The sequence below is a fragment of the Eubalaena glacialis genome, chromosome 14, assembly GCF_028564815.1.
Source record: "Eubalaena glacialis isolate mEubGla1 chromosome 14, mEubGla1.1.hap2.+ XY, whole genome shotgun sequence".
In the NCBI taxonomy this organism is placed as follows: domain Eukaryota; kingdom Metazoa; phylum Chordata; class Mammalia; order Artiodactyla; family Balaenidae; genus Eubalaena; species Eubalaena glacialis.
This window is the reverse complement of record NC_083729.1, coordinates 36,378,037-36,406,016: the sequence shown is the minus strand read 5'-3', so window position 1 is coordinate 36,406,016 and position 27,980 is coordinate 36,378,037. Positions and strand designations below refer to the sequence as shown.

Here is a 27,980-nt window from a genome sequence, read left to right as displayed (position 1 = left end):
AATTATTTTTTACTGAGTATTGAAGTCTGGTCAACACTTAGAGCCGTCTGTGGCTCAATCTGTGTTCATTATCAATTTTATTGTTGGCTGATATTCCCAGACGCCCTTAACTTCCAGAGCATCTCAAACTCACAGCACCCTGGGTACCACCCCCATAGCCGACATGCCAGACCCGCCCCCTTCTCGAAAACCACAGAGAAGCGGCCTCCTGCAGCTACAACAGCCCAGCAGGGAGCTGCCCGCTCTGGACCGCCTGGGTGACAGGGACCCCAACTGAGGTGTGCGCTGTTCTCAATGTCTGAAAGATGGTTTCTGTTATGAGTGTACTGTATCATTTTTTAAGGGTACACTGGTTGGGAGAATTTGCTGTGTTTTGATAACTATGTTTGGGCGAATTACCATTCGAAACAGGTAAAACTCAAGACCATGAGCACCATCACCTTCGCCCACCTAGCACAAAAGATTTCTTAAACATTTCGGAAGTGGAACGCATGGAGCTGAGTAAAAGTATCTGTATTTACTCTACCATCCTTGTAGAACCCGATGATAAGTATTATTGGGCTGTACTGAAAGAGACTTAGACCAAACATTGTGACAAAACAGAGCACTAGAGTACTAAAAATGATGGTTTGTTTAAGATAAAAAATGACATGTGGACACAGATGAGGAAGAGGTACAAATATGTCTTTGGGAAGCACGGCAACAACTACAACTGGTTCTTTCTTGCACATCCCACTACATTTACTGTCATTGAAAACAAAGTGTCTTCTGTTTACTAGGGATGCATCACAACCTTTTTATCTGGGCCACACTATAACATCTGGTGACCCTGAATATGTGACTATGGGAGAAGGAATTGTTTTAAGTATAGAGCTATGAAAAGACTTAACAGACTTCTGAATAAGTCTGAAAAGTATGCAGATCAAAGTGTGATTTGGAAGTTATCTGAAGATATGCAACTGGCAGTCTGCCTGAAATATGCAGGAGTTCTTGCAGAAAATGCAGAGGATTCCAAAGGAAGAACTCTATTTATAAATACAAAACTACTGCATGTCTTATTCAAGAGACAATGTCTAGTAACCCTCAGCAAGTAGTAGAAGCCTGCTGTTCAGATATGGCTATTACTTTTAATGGACTGACTCCCAAAAAGATGATAGTAATGATGGATGGTGTGTACCAGCTCAGGGCATTTGGACATTATTTCAATGACACACTGATTTTCTTGCCTTCAAATGGTTCAGAAAATGACAGAGGGTTGGGAAATAATAGGACTGTGTTGTCCAAGAGTGCTTGAAATGTGGCTAGTCCAAATTGACATGTAGCATAAGTATAAAATACACACTCCATTCAATAATATTATTTGAAAACCTAGTACAAAAAGTATAAAAATCTCAGTAATTGTTCATACTGACTCAACAATGAGATGATAATATTTTGGATATGTTGCATTAAATAAAACATAACATTAAAATTAATGTCACCTGTTTCTTTTACAGTTTATTAATGTTGTTAGAAATTTTTAGCATTCTTTTATTTATTTATTTATTTTGGCTGTGCCGCGCGGCTTGTGGGATCTTAGTTCCTTGACCAGGGATTGAACCCGGGACCGCCAGGGAATTCCCTATGGAAGTTTTTTTTTTAATCTTTCTTTTATTTAATGGAAGATCTCTTTTTAGCTTTCTTTTATTTATTTAAGAAATTTTAAAATTACGTATGTGTCACTTTATATTTCTATTGGATAATAAAAATGTAAAACATTCCATTATCACCATATATGGCAATTTAACTTCCTGTCCACATGGCAGCATTTTTTAAAAGGAGGTTTACTGCAGGGATCTAGATTCTGGAAGAGGTTTCAAATATTTGGATACGTAAATAGATACTTCCCAAAGTGCATTCTCTGGACATCATGTCACCTTTAACTTTTGTGAAGATATTTCAAATGTTTAATAAGCAAGTATTGTTGTCTAAAAGCATTTTATTGAGTCATTGTTACAGACTGCAGCATTATGTCAAGCAGTTGGACAAGCATTGTGTCTCCTGTCTAGGATATTCCTTATCCAAAAAACTAACTGGCATGCACATGTCAACACCACATTCTTTCACTACTGACAATATGCTAACAATCATCACCTCTGCAATGCAACTACATTGTGTTTTCAGGGGAACTTTTGCACTTGTGCAGCCTTAGCCTCAATTTTGAATATTTTTGAGATTGCCAGGAAAAAACAGGAAAATTCACAAACAGATTGCTGCTCTGTAAAATTTTGCTAGTAAAAAAAAGACTGACATACCTATTAGAATGGCCAAAATCCAGAACATTGACAACACCAAATGCTAGCAAGAATGTGGAGCAACAGGAACTCTCATTCATTGCTCATGGGAATGCAAAATGGTATAGCCACTTTGGAAGACATTTTTATGGTTTCTTATAAAATTAAACATACTCTTACCATACTATCCAGCAAGTGTGCTCCTTGGTATTTACCCAAAGGAGTTGAAAACTTATGTTCACATAAAAACTTGCATACAGGGACATCCCTGGTGGTGCAGTGGTTAAGAATCCACCTGCCAATGCAGGGGACACGGGTTCGACCCCTGGTCCAGTAATATCCCACATGCCACAGAGCAACTAAGCCCATGTGCCACAACTACTGAGCCTGTGCTCTAGAGCCCGCGAGCCACAACTACTGAGCCCACGTGCCACAACTACTGAAGCCCATGTGCCTAGAGCCCGTGCTCCACAAGAGAAGCCACCGCAATGAGAAGCCCATGCACCACAACAAAGAGTAGTCCCCACTTGCCTCAACTAGAGAAAGCCCGCGTGCAGCAACGGAGACCCAACACAGCCAAAAATAAATAATTAATTAATTTTTTAAAAATCTTAAAAAAAAAACTTGCACACAGATATTTATAGCAGTTTTATTCATAATTGCCAAAACTTGGAAGCCACCAAGATGGCCTTCAGTAGATGACTGGATAAACTGTGGTATATCCAGACAATGAAATATTATTTAGGGCTAAAAGGAAATAAGCTATTAAGCTATGAAAAGGCATGGAGGAAACTTAAATACATATTATTAAGTGAAAGAAACCAATCTGAAAAGGCTACATAAAGTATGATTCCAACTATATAACATTCTGGAAAACTATGGAGACAATAAAGAGATCAGTGGTTGCCAGGGATTGGGGTGGGGGACGGATGAATAAAAAAGAGCACAGAAGGTTTTTAGGGCTGTGGAAATGCTCTGTATGATACCATAATGATGGATACATGTCATTATGCATTGTCCAAGCCCATGGAATATACAACACCAAGAGTGAAACTATGAACTTGGAGTGACAATGATGTGTCTATGTAGGGTCAACAATTTGTAACATGTACCATTCTGGTGGGGGATGTTAATAATGGGGAAGGCTATACATGTGTGGGGGCAGGGACTATATAAGAAATTTGTATCCTCCACCCATTTTTTCTGTGAACCCTAAGCTGCTCTAAAAAGACAAAGTTTTAATAATAATAATTTTTAGAAAGATTTAATAGTTTCTCAAGAGGACCACTCTGATCTGAATGTTTGTGTCCCCCCAAAATTCACATGTTGGAATCCTAGTGCCCAATGTAATGGTGATTAAATCCTGAGGGTGGACCGCTCATGAATGGGATTAGGGCTTTTATAATAGAGATCGCACAGAGCTCCTAGCCCCTTCTGCCAGGTGAAAATACAGGAAGTCTACAACTCAGAAGAGGGCCCTAACCTGATCTTGCTGGAATCCTGGTATCAGACTTCCAGCCTCCAGAACTGGGCAAAATAGATTTCTATTGTTTGCAAACTACAGAGTCTGTTGTATTTTGTTATAGCAACCCGAACAGACTAAGACAGAAAATTGGTACTGAGAGTGCAGTGCCTCTGTAACAAATATCTAAAAATGTGGAAGCAACTTTGGAACTGGGTAACAGAAAGAGACTGGGAGAATTCTAAGGTGCATAGTAGAAAAAACCTACATTGCCATGAACGAACCATTAAAAGCAATTCTGGTGAGAGCTCAGAAGGAGAACAGGAAAGCTATAGAGAAAGCCTCAATCTTCTTGGAGAGTATACCTAAGGATTGTGAACAGAATGTTGGTAGAAATGACGGATGGTAAAGGCTCTTCTGTTAAGGTCTCAGGCGGACATGAGGAACATGTTATTGGAAACTGGAGGAAAAGCGATCCTTGTTATAAAGTGGTAAAGAGCTTTGCTGAACTGTGTTCATGTCCTAGTGTTTTGTGGAAAGGAGAACTTGTGAGTGATGAAATTGGATATACAGCTGAGGAAATTTCTAAGCCAAGTGTTTAAGGAGTGGCCTGGTTCTTTTTGAATGCTTATAGTAAAATATGAAAAGAGAGAATGACTTAGAGATGGAATTGTTAACCAAATAGGATGCAGAAACGGAAAATTTTCGGCCTATCCATATTGAAAGAAATGAGAAAGCTTGTTCCAGAGAGAACAGGGTGTGGCCAAGCCACCTTGTGATTAAGAGATTAGTATGGGTTTGAACCACAGACTGAATCAGCTGCCCCAGCAGGAAAACAGTCCGTTTGAACTGAAGAAGAAGGAATGAGGAAGGCTGTTGGACTTAGATTTTACAGGACAGGACTATATGGCTGTGAACACGGGCTATTCTTCAAGACAAGGAAAGAAGGACCACAACGTAATTCAGAGATCATCAGGGCTCCACAGCTAACATCGTTCTCAATGGTGAAAAGCTGGAAGCATTCCCTCTAAGATCAGGAACAAGGCAAGGATATCCATTGTCACCACTTTTATTCAACATAGCTTTGGAAGTCCTAGCCGTGATAATCAGAAAAGAAAAAGAAATAAAAGGAATCCAAATTGGAAAAGAAGAAGTAAAACTTTCACTGTTTGCAGATGACATGACACTATACATAGAAAATCCTAAAGATGCTACCAGAAAACTACTAGAGCTCATCAATGAATTCGGTAAAGTTGCAGGATATAAAATTAATACACAGAAATCTCTTGCATTTGTAAACACTAACAATGAATGATCTGAAAGAGAAATCAAGGAAAATCACATCATAAAGAATATAATACCTAGGAATAAACCTACCTAAGGAGACAAAAGACCTCTACTCTGAAAACTATAAGATGCTGATGAAAGAAATCAGAGATGACACAAACAGATGGAAGGATATACCATGTTCTTGGATTGGAAGAATCAATATTGTCAAAATAACCATACTACCCAAAGCAATCTACAGATTCAATGCAATCCTTATCAAATTACCAATGGCATTTTTCACAAAAGTAGAACAAAAAATTCTAAAATTTGTATAGAAACACAAAAAACCCTGAATAGCCAAAGCAATCCTGAGAAAGAAAAACAGAGCTGAAGGAATCACACTCCCTGACTTCAGACTATACTACAAGGCTACAATAATCAAAACAGTATGGTACTGGCACAAAAACAGACACATAGATCAATGGGACAGGACAGAAAGCCCAGAAATAAACTCACGCACCTATGGTCAATTAATCTCTGACAAAGGAAGCAAGAGTGTACAATGGAGAAAAAGACAGTCTCTTCAATAAACGGTGCTGGGAAAATTGGACAGCTACATGTAAAAAATGAAATTAGAACACTCTCTAACACCATACACAAAAGTAAACTCAATGCACCACAACTACTGACCCTGCACTCTAGAGCCCGCGAGCCTGCGCTCCAGAGCCTGCGAGCCACAACTACTGAGCCCGCGTGCCACAACTACTGAAGCCCACACACCTAGAGCCCGTGCTCTGCAACAAGAGAAGCCACCGCAATGAGAAGCTCACGCACTGCAACAAAGAGTAGCCCCCTACTCGCCGCAACTAGAGAAAGCCCAAGTGCAGCAATGAAGACCCAACGCAGCCAAAAATAAATAAATAAATAAATTATTTAAAAAGAAAAAGTAAACTTGAAATGGATCAAAGACCTAAATGTAAGGCCAGACACTATAAAACTCTTAGAGGAAAACATAGGCAGAACATTCTTTGACATTAATCGCAGCAATATCTTTTTTTTTTTTTAATTTTATTTATTTTTATTTTTTATTTATTTATTTTTGGCTGCATTGGGTCTTCATTGCTGTGCACAGGCTTTCTCTAGTTGCAGTGAGCGGGGGCTACTCTTCGTTATGGTGTGCAGGCTTCTCACTGCGGTGGCTTCTCTTGTTGCAGAGCACAGGCTCTAGGTGCTCAGGCTTCAGTAGTTGTAGCACGCAGGCTCAGTAGTTGTGGTGCGCAGGCTCAGTAGTTGTGGTGCATGGGCTTAGTTGCTCCGTGGCATGTGGGATCTTCCCGGACCAGGACTCGAACCCGTGTCCCCTGCATTGGCAGGCGGATTCTCAACCACTGCGCCACCAGGGAAGCCCAGCAATATCTTTTTTGATCCACCTCCTACAGTAACGAAAATAAAAACAGAAATAGGGGCTTCCCTGGTGGTTCAGTGGTTAAGAACCCACCTGCCAATGCAGGGAACACAGTTTCGAGCCCTGGTCCAGGAAGATCCCACATGCCACGGAGCAACTAAGCCTGTGTGCCACAACTACTGAGCCTGTGCTCTAGAGCCCGCGAGCCACAACTACTGAGCCCACGCGCCACAACTACTGAAGCTTGCACGCCTCGAGCCTGTGCTCCGCAACAAGAGAAGCCACTGCAGTGAGAAGTCCACACACCGCAATGAAGAGTAGCCCCCACTCGCCGCAACTAGAGAAAGCCTGCACAAAGCAACGAAAACCCAACACAGTCAAAAATAAATAAAATAAATTTAAAAAGTAAAATAAAAAATAAAATAAACAAATCGGACCTAAGTAAAGTTAAAAGCTTCTGCACAGCAAAGGAAACCATAAACAAAATGAAAAGACAACCCACAGAATGGGAAAAACTATTTGCAAAGGAAGCAACTAACAAGGAATTAATCTCCAAAATATACAAACAGCTCATGCAGCTCTATGTCAAAAAAACGAACAACACGATCAAAAAATGGGCAGAAGATCTAAATAGACATTTCTCCAAAGAAGACATACAGATGGCCAAGAAGCACATGAAAAGATGCTCAACATCACTCATCATCAGAGAAATACGAATCAAAACTACAATAAGGTATCACCTCACACAGGTCAGAATGGCCACCATCATAAAGTCTACAAACAATAAATGCTGGAGAGGGTGTGGAGAAAAGGGAACCCTCTTGCACTGTTGGTGGGAATGTAAATTGATATAACCACTATGGAGAACAGTATGGAGGTTCCTTAAAAAACTAAAAATAGAACTACCATATGATCCAGCAATCCCACTATTGGGCATACATCTGGAGAAAGCCATAATCCAAAAGGATACACGCACCCCAATGTTCACTGCAGCCCTGTTTACAATAGCCAAGACATGGAAGCAACCTAAGTATCCATTAACAGAGGAATGGATAAAGAAGATGTGGTACATATATACAATGAAATATTACTCAGCCATAAAAAGAATGAAATAATGCCATTTGCAGCAACATGGATGGACCTAGAGATTATCATACTAAGTGAAGTAAGTCAGAGACAGACAAATATCATATGATATTGCTTATATGTGGAATCTAAAAAAAGGTACAAATGAACTAATTTACAAAGTATAAAGAGTCACAGATGTAGAAAACAAACTTACGGTTACCGGGGAGGAAGGGGGAGAGGGATAAACTGAGAGATTTGGATTGACATATACACACTACTATATATAAAATAGATAACTAATAAGGACCTATTGTATAGCACAGGGAATTCTAGTCAATACTCTGTAATGACCTATATGGGAAAAGAATCTAAAAAAGAGTGGATATATGTATATGTATAACTGATTCACTTTGCTGTACAGCAGAAACTAACACAGCACTATAAATCAACTATACTCCAATAAAAATTTAAAAAAAAAAAGAGAGAGAGATCATTAGGGCTGCCTCCTCAGTTTCAAAACGTGGTAGATGGGTGGGGTTACTGCCTGGGTTTCAACAGGCCAGATGACTGACCTCTGCCTAAATCAAAGTGGTACTGCCCAAAGCTATGGGGGCTCTATCCTCCCCAGCAGAGCCACAGGGGCACAGCTACCTCCCCCTAGATTTAGAAAGATGAAGCAACCTGGAGCCATGGGCCCACAACCCAAGCAGAGGGTCACTTGAGGGCAAGGTCACTGAAGGGAGCCACTACCAGGGCAGTGCCAGTGAAGCCATCAGGCCACCCTTGGGGCCCCAGACTGGTAGAACCACCAGCATGCAATTGCCACCCACGAGAGCTGCTGTGTGGCTACACCCAATAAAGCCATGGGAGGCGAGCATATCCCAGTGTGTCCAGAGGGCGAGACCACCCCCACACCATGCCTCAGGTGGGTCTGGAAGGTAAGACCTCTGCCCCACAGAGCAGAACATCTAATTAAAGAAGATTGTTCTAAAGCTTTAAGATTTAGTGTTGTTTGTCTTCTGGGGTTTTGGACTTACTTGGAACCTGTTACCCCTTCTTTCTCTCCTATTTCTCCCTTTTGGAATGAAATGTCCATTCTATACCTGTCCCATCATTGTATTTTGCAAGCACATAATTTGTTTGATTTCACAGGATCACAGCTAGGGGGGAATTTTCTTAGAATGAATCATACCTTGAGTCTCACCCATATCTGATTAAGATGGTATTTAGAATTAGGAGTTTGAGATTAACAGATGCACACTACTATATATAAAACAGATAAAAAAACAAGGACCCACTGGATAGCACAGGGAACTATATTCAATATCTTGTAATAACCTATAGTGGAAAAGAATCTGAAAAAGAATATATATATGTGTGTGTGTGTATGTGTATGTGTATATATATGTGTGTATATATATATATATCTGAATCACTTTGCTGTAACACCTGAAATTAACACAACATTGTAAATCAACTATACTTCAATTTTTTAAAAATATGGTATTTATATGAAATTTTATTCTTTAGACTTTTTTTGTTTGTGTCCCCCCAGTTTCACATGCTGGAATTCTAACACCCAAAATAATGGTGTTAGAAGGTGGGACCACTGCCTGGGGTGTTTGGTGGGGTTAATGACAGACTCTGGGAGGGCTCACGCCAAGGAGTACTTCCCAGAACTTCTGCTGCCAGTTTCCTTGTCCCCACGGTGAGCCACAGCCACCCCCTGCCTCTGCAGGAGACCATCCATACTAGCAGTTTTAAAAATTATCTCGTTTAGAGAGCCTCCCATCAAGCCTCTTAGATAGCCTCAACCACCAGAGGGCAGACAGCAGAAGCAAGAAAAACTACAATCCTGCAGCCTGTGGAACAAAAACCACATTCACAGAAAGATAGGCAAGATGAAAAGGCAGAGGGCTATATACCAGATGAAGGAACAAGATAAAACCCCAGAAAAACAACTAAATGAAGTGGAGATAGGCAACCTTCCAGAAAAAGAATTCAGAATAATGATAGTGAAGATGATCCAGGACCTCGGAATAAGAATGGAGGCAAAGATCGAGAAGATGCAAGAAATGTTTAACAAAGACCTAGAAGAATTAAAGAACAAACAAACAGAGATGAACAATACAATAACTGAAACGAAAACTACACTAGAAGGAATCAATAGCAGAATAACTGAGGCAGAAGAACGGATAAGTGACCTGGAAGACAGAATGGTGGAATTCACTGCTGCGGAACAGACTAAAGAAAAAAGAATGAAAAGAAATGAAGACAGCCTAAGAGACGTCTGGGACAACATTAAACGCAACAACATTCGCATTATAGGGGTCCCAGAAGGAGAAGAGAGAGAGAAAGGACCAGAGAAAATATTTGAAGAGATTATAGTCAAAAACTTCCCTAACATGGGAAAGGAAATAGCCACCCAAGTCCAGGAAGCGCAGAGAGTCCCATACAGGATAAACCCAAGGAGAAACACGCCGAGACACATAGTAATCAAATTGGCAAAAATTAAAGACAAAGAAAAATTATTGAAAGCAGCAAGGGAAAAATGACAAATAACATACAAGGGAACTCCCATAAGGTTAACAGCTGACTTCTCAGCAGAAACTCTACAAGCCAGAAGGCAGTGGCATGATATACTTAAAGTGATGAAAGGGAAGAACCTACAACCAAGATTACTCTACCTGGCAAGGATCTCATTTAGGTTTGATGGAGAAATCAAGCTTTACAGACAAGCAAAAGCTAAGAGAATTCAGCACCACCAAACCAGCTCTACAACAAATGCTAAGGGAACTTCTCTAAGTGGGAAACACAAGAGAAGAAAAGGACCTACAAAAACAAACCCAAAACAATTAAGAAAATGGTCATAGGAACATACATATCGACAATTACCTTAAACGTGAATGGATTAAATGCTCCAACCAAAAGACACAGGCTTGCTGAATGGATACAAAAACAAGACCCATATATATGCTGTCTACAAGAGACCCACTTCAGACCTAGGGACACATACAGACTGAAAATGAGGGGATGGAAAAAGATACTCCATGCAAATGGAAATCAAAAGAAAGCTGGAGTAGCTATACTCATATCAGATAAAATAGACTTTAAAATAAAGAATGTTACAAGAGACAAGGAAGGACACTACATAATGATCAAGGGATCAATCCAAGAAGAAGATATAACAATTATAAATATATATGCACCCAACATAGGAGCACCTCAATACATAAGGCAACTGCTAACAGCTATAAAAGAGGAAATCGACAGTAACACAATAATAGTGGGGGACTTTAACACCTCACTTACACCAATGGACAGATCATCCAAAATGAAAATAAATAAGGAAACAGAAGCTTTAAATGACACAATAAACCAGATAGATTTAATTGATATTTATAGGACATTCCATCCAAAAACAGCAGATTACACTTTCTTCTCAAGTGCACATGGAACATTCTCCAGGATAGATCACATCTTAGGTCACAAATCAAGCCTCAGTAAATTTAAGAAAATTGAAATCATATCAAGCATCTTTTCTGACCACAACGCTATGAGATTAGAAATGAATTACAGGGAAAAAAACGTAAAAAACACAAACACATGGAGGCTAAACAATACGTTACTAAATAACCAAGAGATCACTGAAGAAATCAAAGAGGAAATCAAAAAACACCTAGAGACAAATGACAATGAAAACACGATGATCGAAAACCTACGGGATGCAGCAAAAGCAGTTCTAAGAGGGAATTTTATAGCTATACAAGCCTACCTAAAGAAACAAGAAAAATCTCAAGTAAACAATCTAACCTTACACCTAAAGGAACTAGAGAAAGAAGAACAAACAAAACCCAAAGTTAGCAGAAGGAAAGAAATCATAAAGATCAGAGTGGAAATAAATGAAATAGAAACAAAGAAAACAATAGCAAAGATCAATAAAACTAAAAGCTGGTTCTTTGAGAAGATAAACAAAATTGATAAGCCATTAGCCAGACTCATCAAGAAAAAGAGGGAGAGGACTCAAATCAATAAAACTAGAAATGAAAAAGAAGAAGTTACAACAGACACCGCAGAAATACAAAGCATTCTAAGAGGCTACTACAAGCAACTCTATGCCAATAAAATGGACAACCTGGAAGAAATGGACAAATTCTTAGAAAGGTATAAGCTTCCAAGACTGAACCAGGAAGAAACAGAAAATATGAACAGACCAGACACAAGTAATGAAATTGAAACTGTGATTAAAAGTCTTCCAACAAACAAAAGTCCAGGACCAGATGGCTTCACAGGTAAATTCTATCAAACATTTAGAGAAGACCTAACACCCATCCTTCTCAAGCTCTTCCAAAAAATTGCAGAGGAAGGAACACTCCCAAACTCATTCTATGAGGCCACCATCACCCTGATTCCAAAACCAGACAAAGATACTACAAAAAAAGAAAATTACAGACCAATATCACTGATGAATATAGATGCAAAAATCCTCAACAAAATACTAGCAAACAGAATCCAACAACACATCAAAAGGATCATACACCACGATCAAGTGGGATTTATCCCAGGGATGCAAGGATTCTTCAATATACGCAAATCAATCAATGTGATACACCATATTAACAAATTGAAGACTAAAAACCATATGATCATCTCAATAGATGCAGAAAAAGCTTTTGACAAAATCCCACACGCATTTATGATAAAAACTCTCCAGAAAGTGGGCATAGAGGGAACCTACCTCAACATAATAAAGGCCATATACGACAAACCCACAGCAAACATCATTCTCAACGGTGAAAAACTGAAAGCATTTCCTCTAAGATCAGGAACGAGACAAGGATGTCCACTCTCACCACTATTAATCAACATAGTTTTGGAAGTCCTAGCCACGGCAATCAGAGAAGAAAAAGAAATAAAAGGAATACAGATTGGAAAAGAAGTAAAACTGTCACTGTTTGCAGATGACATGATACTATACATAGAGAATCCTAAAAATGCCACCAGAAAACTACTAGAGCTAATCAATGAATTTGGTAAAGTTGCAGGATACAAAATTAATGCACAGAAATCTCTTGCATTCCTATACACTAATGATGAAAAATCTGAAAGAGAAATTATGGAAACACTCCCATTTACCATTGCAACAAAAAGAATAAAATACCTAGGAATAAACCTACCTAGGGAGACAAAAGGCCTGTATGCAGAAAACTATAGGACACTGATGAAAGAAATTAAAGATGATACCAACAGATGGAGAGATATACCATGTTCTTGGATTGGAAGAATCAATATTGTGAAAATGACTATACTACCCAAAGCAATCTACAGATTCAGTGCGATCCCTATCAAATTACCAATGGCATTTTTACGGAACCAGAACAAATCATCTTAAAATTTGTATGGAGACACAAAAGACCCCGAATAGCCAAAGCAGTCTTGAGGGAAAAAAATGGAGCTGGAGGAATCAGACTCCCTGACTTCAGACTATACTACAAAGCTACAGTAATCAAGACAATATGGTACTGGCACAAAAACAGAAACATAGATCAATGGAACAAGATAGAAAGCCCAGAGATAATCCCACGCACCTATGGTCAACTAATCTATGACAAAGGAGGCAAAGATATACAATGGAGAAAAGACAGTCTCTTCAATAAGTGGTGCTGGGTAAACTGGACAGCTACGTGTAAAAGAATGAAATTAGAATACTCCCTAACACCATACACAAAAATAAACTCAAAATGGATTCGAGACCTAAATGTAAGACCGGACACTATAAAACTCTTAGAGGAAAACATAGGAAGAACACTCTTTGACATAAATCACAGCAAGATCTTTTTTGATCCACCTCCTAGAGTAATGGAAATAAAAACAAAAATAAACAAATGGGACCTAATGAAACTTCAAAGCTTTTGCACAGCAAAGGAAACCATAAACAAGACAAAAAGACAACCCTCAGAATGGGAGAAAATATTTGCAAACGAAGCAACTGACAAAGGATTAATCTCCAAAATTTACAAGCAGCTCATGCAGCTCAATATTAAAAAAACAAACAACCCAATCCAAAAATGGGCAGAAGACTTACATAGACATTTCTCCAAAGAAGACATACAGATGGCCAAGAAGCACATGAAAAGATGCTCAACATCACTAATTATTATAGTAATGCAAATCAAAACTACAATGAGGTATCACCTCACATCAGTTAGAATGGGCATCATCAGAAAATCTACAAACAACAAATGCTGAAGAGGATGTGGAGAAAAGGGAACCCTCTTGCACTGTTGGTGGGAATGTAAATTGATACAGCCACTATGGAGAACAATATGGAGGTTCCTTAAAAAACTAAAAATAGAATTACCATATGATCCAGCAATCCCACTACTGGGCATATACCCAGAGAAAACCATCATTCAAAAAGACACATACACCCCAATGTTCATTGCAGCACTATTTACAATAGCCAGGTCATGGAAGCAACCTAAATGCCCATTGACAGACGAATGGATAAAGAAGATGTGGTACATATATACAATGGAATATTACTCAGCCTTAAAAAGGAACGAAATTGAGTCATTTGTTGAGACGTGGATGGATCTAGAGACTGTCATACAGAGTGAAGTAAGTCAGAAAGAGAAAAACAAATATCGTATATTAACGCAGGTATGTGGAACCTAGAAAAATGATACAGATGAACCGGTTTGCAGGGCAGAAGTTGAGACACAGATGTAGAGAACAAACGTATGGACACCAAGGGGGAAAACCGCAGTGGGTTGGGGATGGTGGTGTGCTGAATTGGGCGATTGGGATTGACACGTATACACTGATGTGTATAAAATTGATGACTGATTAAAAAAAAAAAAAAAGGAAGTGGGACCTTTGGAAGGTGACTGGGTCATGAGAGCTGGGCCCTCACAAATGAGATTAGTGCCCTAGATCCCACAGAGCTCCCTGAGTCCTTCTGCCGAGTGAGGATATAATGATAAGTCTGCAACCCAGGAAAGTACCCTCACCCAATGTTGCTGGTGCCCTGATCTCAGATTTCCAGCCTCCAAAACTGTGAGAAATAAATTTCTGCTGTTTATAAGCACCCAGTTTGTGACATTTTGTTATAGCAGCCTGAAGGGACTAAGACAAGGACTATACAAATATCTTGTCAGATTTCTCTTTCTGAAGTGTTTGCTTTTTAGTGATAACAGTGAGGGCAGAAGCCTTGTCTGTTTGCCTCACAGTTACATACCCTGATACAGCTCTTTATACATAATAAGTATTCAATATATTATAAATTATTGAATGAAATGACATCTGTAAAGCACTATGCCTGTATGAAGGATAGCAGCATTATTTTTACCACTGTCAAATAACTTTTTTTTCTGTTCCTATGGCATTTACTTTCTACCTTGTACTATTTTCACAACTATACTGTAAGTTGCTTGAAGAAATATTTCATGTGTGAGTACCCTTTATATCCTCCGTAACACCATATCTTTGCACATACCAGTCACTCAGTAAAATTCTAAAAGCTTGCCAGCAAGAAATAACCTTACAAACAATGATTTTTCCATTATAAAAAGCATTACACACACACAGCATTTCATAGGACTTGGTAAATAAGGTTACAAATAAACTGAATTTGCTGGACGTGAAAATTATATGGATATGCCTTTGAATACAGTGAGTTAATTAAAAGGATATGTCCAAAAAGTATTTTTGCTTTAATTTAAAAGGGATAGTCCTTGAAATATGAATATAGGGAAAAGTGGAAAGAGCACTGAACTTGGAGGCAGGAAGACCTAAATCAGAATCCAGATTCCACTAGTTATAAGCTGTGTAATGATGGGTAAGACATTTACCTCCCTGAGTCTGCATTCCTTACCTGTAAAGTGAGATAACACTTATCTCATACTATTTATGTGACGATTAAACAGGAAAGTGTCCAGCATAGTATCTAATACTTAATGGGTATTCAATGAATATTTATACAGAAAAATTTAAAGCTGTGTATTTCTACCGCATTTTATGAATAACTTTAAGTTAGTAAGGTTTAGTTGAAAATGAACAAACTATAGATTTAAGACACTGGGTTCTAGTTCTAATTCTACTATTTACCAACAATTTGGCATTGGGCTCTAAAATTCTTCTTAATTCCCTATTAAAATAGGGATAATATAACCTATTCTACCTACCTGACAGGAAGTTATGAGGATAAAAAACAAAAAAAATGTAAAAGTGATGTGAAAGAGCTGTTGGTGTTTCATTAATTAGAAATACGTGGTAGCAGTTGTGGTGTTATAATTTGAATGATAAAAATAAAAGCCATGAATGTCCCCAAACAGGGGATTGTGTAAATATTTAAAAAGATACCATATATTCATTAAAAATATACATAGATGGATTAAATAATATATTGAGGCTTTGCTTCAACATAACATAGGGGAGGAGAAGTAGGTCAGGGTATACGTGAAACAGGATTGGTCCTGAGTTAATAACCATTAAAGCTGGGTGATGTGTACCTGGAGTCCATTATAATATTCCGCTCACTGTTGTATGTTTGAAAACTTCTTTAATAAAAAGTTTTTAAAAATATGTAAATGACATACTGAAAGATACATGTAAATGAAATGCAGTGCGATTAAATAATATATGTAAATATATGCTAGTTAAGAGGTCATTAGTGACTTTTGTGAGTTCAGCTGTAATGTGAGGAAGCAAGGACACAAGTTGGAATGCAAGAGTCTGAGTGAATTAAAGTGACTGATTAGGGTTAGACAGCCACCCAAAATGGCCACCATCAATTCCTTTCCTCCCTGTATGTACATGTCACTTCTCCCACTGAGAGGTGAGGTCTCCTGTCCCTTCTCTTAACTCTGTGATGGCTTTGTGACCTGCCTTAACACACAGAATGCAGTGGAAGTGACATCGTGCCATTTTGGGTCTAGCCTTTAAAACATACTTATACTTATATTTTTTCTTTTTATGAAAACACATTTATATATATTACAAATTAAAAGTCTGCTGTTGTTGCAAAGCCATGGCAGACTAAGGAGCTGTTGAGGGCTAAATTATTCTCCAAGGTGTAAGATTTCCTTCAGTTGTATTAATATTTCTACCCAAAATGTGATTCCATCACACCCTATCCCAATGCATCCCCACACGACCTCAGGCTTCCAAAGTAGGCAGTTTCATGATTATGTTGGAAAAACCACTAGTTCTCTTTAGGAAAGATGGGGCAATTGAAGTCTTTCTGGTTGCCTGACATTCTCCCATTTTATGGCTTATACTGGACTTACACATTTAACACCTTCTAGCATCTTCAATGCTAAATAATTACCTAAATTCCAAGAGCTTGACTGAAAGCTTAAATTGAAGGTGCTGTTTTTTAAGTTCTAGAAAATGCTCATTCTCTAAAGAGTGCTCTCTAAAGAAAAATCAGTGCTGGCCATCCTAACCGTTTCAGCAGTTCCTGTTTTGATGCCCAGCTTTCCATTGCTATTGGTTTCCATCCTTTCCTTCACCAACCCCCTACCACAATGCCACCTTATATAGAGATTTTTTTTTTTTTGTAATTATCACCAACTCCGTAATGTTTCCTTGATACATTCGGTTTCAAGTTTTATTGTTACAATATAAAGTATTTTTGCTGGCCTTTTTTAAAAAAAAGAGTTAAGGACAATCACTTAAAAGAACAGAAATTCAGTCCATAGCTTCCAAAGCATCAGAGAGGAAAAAAAGCATGGGAACAGGGAGATAATGAAAACTTCATCAATATGATATATAGAAATAATACATTTATTGTGATTTCAGATACATTTAAAGAGGTCATATGTCAGGTGATAAAATCACTCTTAATAAATTTAAGAGGGTTGAAATCACATCAAGCATCTTTTCTGACCACAGTAATATGAAAACAGAAATTGATTACATGAAAACTGAAAAAATTCACAAATACGTGGAGATTAAAAAACATGCTACTGAAAACCAAATGGGCCAAAGAAAAAAATCAAAAGAGAAATAAAAAAATACCTGGAGTAAATGAAAATGGACATGTAACATACCAAAATCCATGGGATGCCGCAAAAGCAATTCTACGAGGGATGTTCACAGCAATAAATGTCTACTTCAAGAAAGAAGAAAAGTCTCAAATAAACAACCTACACCTCAAGGAACTAGAAAAAGAGGAACAAACAAAGTCCAAAGTTAATAAAAGGAAAGAAATAACAAAGATTAGAGGAGAAATAAATTGCAGACTAAAAAGACAGTAGAAAAGATCAATATACTTAAGAGTTGATTCTTTGAAAAGATAAAGAACACTGACAAACCTATAGCTAGACTCACCAAAAAAACAAGAGAGAGGACTCAAATAAATAAAATCAGAAAAAATAGAGCAACCTAGAAGAAATGGATAAATTTGTAGAAACATACAGCCTACAAAAATTGAATTATGATGAAAAAGAAAATCTGAACAGATGGATTACTAGTAAGGAGACTGAATCAGTAATCAAAACTCTCCCAACAAACAAAAGTCCAGGACCAGATGGCTTCACTGGTGAATTCTACCAAGCATTCAAAGAATTAATACCAATCCTTCTCAAACTCTTAAAAAACAGAAGAGGAAGGAACTCTTCCAAACGCATTTTACAAGGTCAGCATTATCCTGATATCAAAACCAAACAAGGATGTCACAAGAAAAGAAAATTATAGGCCAATGTCCCTGATGAACACAGATGCAAAAATCCTCAACAAAATATTAACAAACCAAATTCAACAATACATTAAAAGGATCATACACTACGATCAAGTGGGATTTATTCTAGGGATGCATGGATGATTCAACATCCACAAATCAGTCCATGTGATACATCACATTAACAAAATGAAGGATAAAAATCAGATGATCATGGGACTTCCCTGGTGGCGCAGTGGTTGGGAGTCTGGCTGCCAATGCGGGGGTTCGAGTGCTGGTCCGGGAAGATCCCACATGCCGCGGAACAACTAAGCCCATGTGCCATAACTACTGAGCCTGCGCTCTAGACCCACGAGCCACAACTACTGAGCCTGTGCACCAGAACTACTGAAGCCCACGCACCTGAAGCCCGTGCTCCACAACAGGAGAAGCCACCGCAGTGAAGAGTACGCGCACCGCAACGAGGAGTGACCCCCGCTTGCTGCAGCTAGAAAGAGCCTGCGTGCAGCAACAAAGACCCAACGCAGCCAAAAATAAATAAATAAAAATAAATTAATAAAAAAGTTTAAAATATATATATATATAACCCAGTAATTTCCAAAATATACACAGCTCATACAATTCAATATCAAAAAAACCGAACAACCGAATCAAAAATTGGGCAGAGACCTAAATAGATATTTCTCCAAGGGAGACATACAGATGGCCAACAGGCACATGAAAAGATGCTCAACACTGCTAATTATTAGAGAAATGCAAATCAAAACCACAATGAGTTATCACCAGTCAGAACGGCTATCATCAAAAACCCTACAAATAAATGTTGGAGAGGGTGTAGAGAAGAGGGAACCCTCCTACACTGTTCGTGGAAATGTAAAATGGTGCAACCACTATGGAAAACAGTATAGAGCTTCCTTAAAAAACTAAAAATAGAGCTACCATATGATCCAGCAATCCCACTCCTGGACATATAACTGGAAAAGATGAAAACTCTAATCTGAAAAGATGCATGTACCCCAATGTTCACTGAAACACTATTTACAATAGCCAAGACATGGAAGCAACCTAAGTGTTCATCAACAGATGAATGGATAAAGAAGATGTGGGGTGTGTGTGTGTGTGTGTGTGTGTATCTATATATACACACACACACACACACACACATATATATATAGGAACATTACTCAGCCATAAAAAAAGAATGAAATATTGCCATTTGCAGCAATATGGACGGACCTAGAGATTATCATACTGAGTGAAGTCAGAGAAAGACAAATATTATGATATCACTTATATGTGGAATCTAAAAAATAATACAAATGAATCTATTTACAAAACAGAAACAGACACACAGACATAGAAAACAAACTTATGGTTACCAAAGGGGAAAGGGAATGGGGGCGGAGATAAATCAGGACTATGGGATTAACAGATAGACACTACTATATATAAAATAGATAAGCAACAAGGATTTACCGTATGACACAGTGAACAGTACTCAATATTCAATATTTGTAATAACCTATAATGGAAAAGAATCTGAAAAAGAATATATATATATATTCTGTATATACATACACAGACACACACATATATATAACAGAAGCACTTTGCTGTACACCTGAAACTAACACAATATTTTAAATCAACTATACTTCAAAACAAAACAAAAAAAACCCCAAAGTATATAACCCAGAAGGTTTGATTCTTTTTGATATACTCTGAAAACACAAAATAAATTATTGTTTAGAAAGTGATTTCCATGGAAACATCCTATTAAGAAGATTTCCTCCCAAAAGACTGAACAAGTCCATCTATTTCACAATTTGATTTAATTTTTCTGTTTTTTTTATGTTGATCAAAGCCATAAATACACATTGTGTCAACCAGTTTCATAAGATTTTTTAATAAAATAATTGTACTCTTTTGGTCAATGCTCTTATTATTTCCTTACGTGTTCTAAATAACATGCTTCTATTTCTGTTGACTTCTTCAGTTTAGTGATTTCCTACTTACTTCCTTTACGGAGAATGAAGATTTAGCTCTTTGATCTCCTTGCCATCAACACAGGTACACTCCCATTCTTCCAATATGTTTATATCTTACCTTTGGTTAAATCACTGTTCTTCATTAGTATTATTGTGACTATGTATGATAGTCAAAGAGGAACCATGTAGTAGACTATGGTTACTTTTTCCTTTGCTATGTAACTTTTTTCCCTAAAGTGTCTTGTTCTTTTATTTACTTAGCTTTCTATGAACTTAATAGTTCAACTCCAAATTCACACCACTGTCTAAATCATCTCTCAAGATGCTCATTCACATCTAATTTTCCACCAATTTCATCTTCCTGAAGCTGCTCCTAAAGCCTCTGACCTGTGTCAATACAGACTGGCTCCTCTTTCTGCCTGGGCACTGCTGTCTTCTTGGGAAGGCCCTTCAACTTCCTCCCACATTGAATCTCCTATTTACTATATCTTATGCCTTCCTCTTTTTTGGTTTACTTCTTCCTTTTAATGGAGCATATCCTTCCAGAGATTCCTCAGAAAGGTTACCGGACCCCGCATGTCTTAAAAATCTCTTTATTCTACCTTCAGATAAAATTCATAACTGGCCTCAGTACAGAATTCCAAGTTTGATGTCACTTTCCTTCAGAATTTTGAATGCATTTTTTCATTATCTCTTAACTTCTAGCGTTGCTTTTGAGAAGTCCAGGCCATTCTAATTCCTGATCCTTTGTATGTGACATGTTTTTTCTCTTGGAAAGCTTGCAGAATCTTTTCTTTGGTCTATATATTCTGAACTTTCATGATGATGTGCCTTGGGGTGGAACTATTTTTATCTGTTGTTCAAGGCACTTGGTAGACCCTCTCAATCTGTAATCTTGCATCCTTCAATCCTGGGAAACCTCCGTGCATCATTTCACTGATATTCTCCCCTCTAGATTTCCTGTTATCCAGAGCTTGGACATAGTGGACTGGTCCTCTAAATTTCTCTTTTCTCTCCTGTGTTCCATCTCTTCAACATCTTTCTCTACTTCCCAGGAACTTACCTTAAGTTTGTATCTCAAACTCTTTATTAAATTGACTATTTCTTCTATCATGATTTTAATTTTTTGAGGGTTCTTTTTATTTCCTGAATATTCCTTGTTTCATGGATGCAATATCTTTTCTCTCTGGGAATATTAAATGATAGGATCTTATTTGTTTTGTTTCTTTTTTCCCTGCATAGGCGATATTGGTTTTTTCTGATTGGTTGTTCTCTATCTTCCATGTTAGAGGCCTTCATCAGATGTCTGGTCATTCATGAGATGCCCACTGATGTTTAAAGGTAAGGAACTAAAAAGCTGACTAGAAACTTTTACACATATATGGAGCTTGCTGATCATGAACTTTAACATTAGGTGATCTGGCTAGACTTTCTGTTGGAGAACCACTGATGTCAGCATTATCACCTCTTTCCACCTGGGCTGATAAGATTTCCCAGAGACTTTCAATCTCCTACTGTAGAATTGGCTGCCAGCATTTTAGGAACCATGTAGGAGAAGAAGGCTGGGAGTGGGAGGACAAGTTCACCATTAAATATACATATTTCACTTAATTCTCTTGTTTTTGGTGAAGCAGAGTGACAGAAACCACAGCCTAGAATAAGGATTGGAGGGTCCTGAACTTCTCCCCTGGGAGCTAATGCCCTGCACAACCCTGTAAAGACCTACAGGGGGAAGTGAGTGTGGGGCTGGGAATAGTGGGTATTAATGGAAAACACGTGGCCCTTAGAGTCAACTAACTCCCTGAAACCTTCTCACTTATCCCCGTGTGCCGAATGTGCAGCAGCTAAGCATTTACTTCCTGTTAAAAAACTGAAATGTTCTTCTCTTATAATGCTGAATAAATTACTTGGAGGGCTCTAGTCCAACAACTGTGGCATTCATGGGCTCATGGTGTAATAAGCAGTCTCCCACCCACTCATTCTAAAGCAAACATTGACAGTTGACCAGCACTGACTATTTATACACAATTGTTGGTCAGCTTTTCAGATATCTCATTCTTAAATATAAATGGACCACCAAAGATCATCAGACATTTGAGAAAAGCCTGTAACCTGAAAAAAAAACAAACAAACAAACATAAAAGTGGAAAATAATCTCAGAGGATAGAAAAATAATTCAGGAAAGAGAACTTTTAAAAAATTAGAATTAGTGTTCAGGAACCAGGAATTTTCAAATACATTATTTCACAGTCACATCATAAGACAGAAATCATTATTCCCATTATAAAGATTGGGAAATTGGTGTTTCAAATGAGTATGCCTTGTGTAAGCTAATGTTCCCAGCCAGTGACATGGCTGGGATGTGAGTCTTCATGTTCAGATTCCCTACTGCTCTTTTAGTTGAACCACAGCAGCTTTGGTATTTATAAACTCCACACACAGTGTATAGTTCTACAGAACCATATGAAGATCAGTCCCAAATACGTGAAACCACAAAATCTTTGGCTGGAAAGCATTTGTCTTTATTTTTGTCCCTTGCATGCTATTCTTTTGGCCTAGGAATCTTTTACTGGTAACTTAAAATCATTAACATTCATAATAGGAACAACTTTAAGTTGCATGTTCTCAAGAAACCTATTGCAGAAGGAAACACAGGGACAGAGGTATGACCAAGAGAGGCTAAATTTAGAATTTGAGATTCTAACCAAATTCTACCTAAGTAGTCTCTCCCCAGATTTGGGGTTTATTATTTACTTACATAACATTGGTTGCGGCAGGGGTCACGAATACCCCATAACAGAAACTCAATAAATGTGTGTTGAACAAATAAAAGAAAGAAAAAAAAAATGAATGAATGGATGAAGGTTTCAACTCTTTCCAAATAATTATTTAAAAGCAAAGATACATTTTGATAAAAGAAGATCACTACATTTTCACAATCTATGTTAAACATCATAAATACCAAACATTGCACACTGCATAAATGTAAATACACATTAAGTATATCCAATAAAGTTTAGAACACTTTAAAATCAGTTTAGGGACTTCCCTGGTGGCACAGTGGTTAAGAATCCGCCTGCCAATGCAGGGGCCTCGGGTTCAATCCCTGGTCCAGGAAGATTCCACATGCCGCAGAGCAACTAAGCCCGTGTGCCACAACTACTAAGCCTGCACTCTAGAGCCCACGAGCCACAACTACTGAGCCCACGCGCCTAGAGCCTGTGCTCCGCAACAAGAGAAGCCATCGCAATGAGAAGCCCGCGCACCGCAACAAAAGAGTAGCCCCCACTCACCGCAACTAGAGAAAGTCCGCACGCAGCAACAAAAACCCAACGCGGCCAAAAATAAATTAATAAAAAAAAAATCAGTTTAAACATAAGCATAGGATGAAAAGCAATACTTTGTTTTTTGAGTGATTGTTTTTATAATCATTCAAACTGGGCAATAACTTTGCAAAATACTAAAAATGAAAAAAAAGCAATGCAGGAAATACCCATGTAAGTTTCTACTTTCACAATGTAGACTGTAATGTAAAGCTTGGGTCAATTCCACAGCCAATCCATACTAAGTCAGTAAAAGAAACCTGAAATGATCCATATCAGGCTTTGGACAAAAATAAGTCTTTTATGAACAGGCCACTAATACAATAATAAAATGAAGAAGCAAATTCTAAGCCTGGTGCTTTGATTTACCACAGTGAAAGTGCCCTCTGTAGCCAGTGTGAACACAGCAGCAAGTGGCAGAGGGAAATCTGCCACTGGTCCAGATTTTACATATATATATATACACACACACACACACACACACACACACACACACACATACATAACACCACCATACGTAACACTCAGTGATCTCATTGTTCCATGCATTGTATACAGATAAACTTATTTAATGAATTGGTTACTACAGGCAGAATACTTTAGAACCTTCAAACTCATTGATGTGGACAGAAATTCCTCATTAAGTATCTCTCTTCTTGATTTTTCCCCATAGAACCCATGAAAGACACTATCACCATTTAAAAATTTTGTTATTAAAAATAATATCCTCAGTCAATAGCCCAAAAATGAAATTTAAATTAGCCTGAAAAATCTCATTATTAGTATATGTATAATTTTCACTGGGTAGTGTGAAATATTAGGTGGGGCAAAAGAGTACCAGGGCATGTGTGGTTTAAATAGGGCAATCACGGTGGTGACTGGACCGTTACATGAAAGCAAATACAATGCTATCCACATACTCCTTATTCCTAGATGAGAATCCTAGACCACCTCAGGGGAATCATATTCACAAGAGGAAGGTCAAGTGGCAGGAACTGCCAGACATAAATGCTGTATCAGGTAAAGGCAGCATTAGGTTATGTGGTCTATGCTGATGCCCAAAGGGAAAATTCTTCATATTTTTCACCTTTTCCTTTTCACTGAAAATCTAACCCATAGGAAATAACATTCACTTCAACTGAAAAAGAAACTTTCCCTTTCCCTCCCTGACTCTGAAAATGAACTAGTAATACTGTAAAGTAGGAAAATTACTTAAATCTCAGCTTCCCTAAAGAGTTTATGTTTGGCATACTAGAGATATTTCCAACACCATTCCTTAAATTCCTCTAAAGACCTCTCCCACTTAGAGCAGGATTTGCCCAAGACTTCAATAAGGCCTTTTTCTTCACAAGCTTTAATATTCGAAGTTACTTGGAAATTGTAATGGAAAAAACAAATAGGTGAAAAAAATAGTTTTTAAAAAATCCCATGTATTCTCCTAATCCATCGCTAAAAATATATATATATAATTGAAAGCCATCTTGAATTATAAAAACACTCTGAGATCCTCTCATACATTTTTCCTAAAAAAATTCAGAAAGATGTCTCCCATCAATCTATAATTACATTAGTTTAAGTCATCTCCTTGTACACTTAACCAGTGTGTCCAGTCACAAAGATACAGGAAAATAATAATGAGTTACTTCTATGTGCCAGGCACTCTTTTAGCTGCATCACAAAAAAAGCGTGAAAGATCTAAGGTTTCATGCCAACTCTGCTATTTGCTAGCTGTGTAATATTGGGCCTACTACTCAAATGCTCTCAGTCTTAATGTCAGCATCTGTAGATTGTGGGTAATAACAGTTATGTCATAGAGTTACTGTAGGGTTGAAACTAGCTAATGGTTGTAGTCAAGGCTTAGGAACCATAGTTAGCACCTAGTGTTAGAGGCCTCAAATCAGTGCCAAGAAAACAGAACTAAGAACCAGAACTGTAGCAGAAAGGAAAAGTTGGACAGAATTTCTGGCAAAGAGCTGAGGAATCAAATTAATATTCTCTCAAGAATCTTCAGACTTAGGCCTGCAACCATCTGGAGGGAAGGTACGGAGAACTATTAGGAAGAAGCCTTGGGGCAGACTGGTTCTCACACAAAACTAAAGGTTACAGATGGGACCAGACTATCCTCTGGAACGCAATAGGTGACTCAAGTTGTGTTGGCATGCAGAAGCAATGCAATAGGGTTTGCTTTGAAAAATACGTAATATTATGTAAACTGTTATTACTACATCCATAAATGCATCCTAACTTACACAGACGTGTGCTGCGAAGCAGAGATGGAGTTACATGCTGTGTGGCTGAACAGAGAAGACAGAATAGGTGAGTAGGTAAGAATATCAGAGAAAGCAAAGAATGTGGTAACAAAACTATATTAGAGATGCCATATAGGGTGACAGCTAAGCATTCAAGCTCTAAAAACAAAATGCCTATTTTCAAATCTTGGCTCCACCACTTACATTTCAGCATGAACTCAGGCAAGGTAAATAAATAACTTTTATGTGCCTTAGTTTCCTCCTGTGTAAATATGAATAATATTAATAGCTACCTCATAGGGTTGTTATAAGGATTAAAAAGTTAATATATGGGCTTCCCTGGTGGCACAGTGGTTAAGAATCTGCCTGCCAATGCAGGGGACACGGCTTCGAGCCCTGGTCTGGGAAGATCCCACATGCCGCGGAGCAACTAAGTCCGCGCACCACACCTACTGAGCCTGCACTCTAGAGCCCGTGAGTCACAACTACTGAGCCCGCGTGCCACAACTACTGAAGCCCACGTGCCTAGAGCCTGTGCTCCGCAATGAGAGAAGCCACCACAATGACAAGCCCACACACTGCAATGAAGAGGCAACTAGAGAAAACCTGAGCACAGCATCGAAGACCCAACACAGCCAAAAATAATTAAAAAAAAAAAAAGTTGATATACATAAAGCACTTAGAAGATTGCCTGGCACACAGTAAGCATCATTTTCCTAATCTGTAAAATGGGAACAATAAAACTTATTAATTCATAGGTTGTTATAAGAGCTAAATAAATCATATCTGTAAAGTGCTTAGTACATAATAAATCAATATTTGGTATTTTTATTAAAACATGGGTGGGTACCAAAAATAATTTTTAATCCAGAGAAAAATATCTCATAGTGGAAAATAACAGAAAATGTCATGAAAAGTGTTATTCGCATTTTGGTGTTGACTTTATTTACTGAGAAACCATGAGGAAATTTGGCATGCTTATCCTCTTTCCACTGTATGAAACACATCTGAATCATTCCATCTCTGAGATCTGTCAAAGGATTTCAGACAGATACAAATTACGGAAGACAAAAAAGAAGAAGAAGAAGAAGGAGAAGGAGGAGAAGGAGAAGGAGAAGGAGAAAAAGAAACCACAAAATAAAACAGCAGTTCTGAAATATTATTCCTCTCAATATTCATTCACTGACAAAAAAGAAAATTTAATAACATAAATTAATCACCAAAAAACTATTTACAATTTTACTTACAGAGAAAATGACACTGTTAAAATTTACAAAATGGGCACTCATAAAGAAATTTGTTACGATAAGCCTTCTGAAGAACAAAACAAATGTTGGCATTAAATTAAGAATTTAAAAGTCAATTAATTGGAACCCAAATAAGCGTAACTTCTTATAAAGTCCATAATGAAACCAAGAGAGTAAGTAGTCAACGGAACCAAGAAAATTTTGAGGAGGCTGTGGTCAACAGCAGGCCAACTGTTGAGAGGCTAAGGCACCTGGGATACCTGGGAAGTGTCCAGTGAGGTTTAGCAGCAAGGTTATAATTGATGATATTGACAAAATCATTGCATAGGGGATTGGGATTGTGAAAAATACCAGATAAATCACAGTACAACCCGGGAAATGATTTTTTTTCTTTTCTTTTTTTTTTAAATCATGAAACAGCTTTATTGAGAGGTAGGCATCATGTAACCTAAGGATTTGTATCTATCTATCTATCTATATTTTTTTTAACATCTTTATTGGAGTATAATTGCTTTATAATGGTGTATTAGTTTCTGCTTTATAACAAAGTGAATCAGCTATACGTATACATATATCCCCATTATCTCCTCCTTCTTGGGTCTCCCCCCCACCCTCCCTACGCCACCCCTCTAGGTGGTCACAAAGCACCGAGCTGATCTCCCTGTGCTATGCGGCTGCTTCCCACTAGCTATCTATTTTATATTTGGTAGTGTATATATGTCCCTGCCACTCTCTCACTTCATCCCAGCTTACCCTTCCCCCTCCCCGTGTCCTCAAGTCCATTCTCTACGTCTGTGTCTTTATTCCTGTCCTGCCACTAGGTTCATCAGAACCTTTCTTTTTTTTTTTAGATTCCATATAGATGTGTTAGCATACGGTATTTGTTTTTCTCTTTCTGACTTACTTCACTCTGTATGACAGTCTTCTCTTTCTGACTTACTTCACTCTGTATGACAGTCTCTAGGTCCATCCACCTCACTACAAATAACTCAGTTTTGTTTCTTTTTATGGC

At 38.0% G+C, this 27,980-nt stretch overlaps 2 protein-coding genes across 3 annotated transcripts in view; one reads left to right on the top strand and one right to left on the bottom strand.

The window, feature by feature from the left end:
* Positions 1-27,980, bottom strand: part of PLEKHH2 (pleckstrin homology, MyTH4 and FERM domain containing H2) — a 112,703-nt gene that overhangs the window by 75,185 nt on the left and 9,538 nt on the right. The window lies entirely within an intron of this gene.
* Positions 164-1,294, top strand: C1GALT1C1L (C1GALT1 specific chaperone 1 like). The gene is given in 6 exon segments (XM_061168649.1): positions 164-257; positions 306-408; positions 410-757; positions 759-871; positions 874-1,041; positions 1,044-1,294. Coding segments are annotated over 6 exon segments (1,077 nt in total).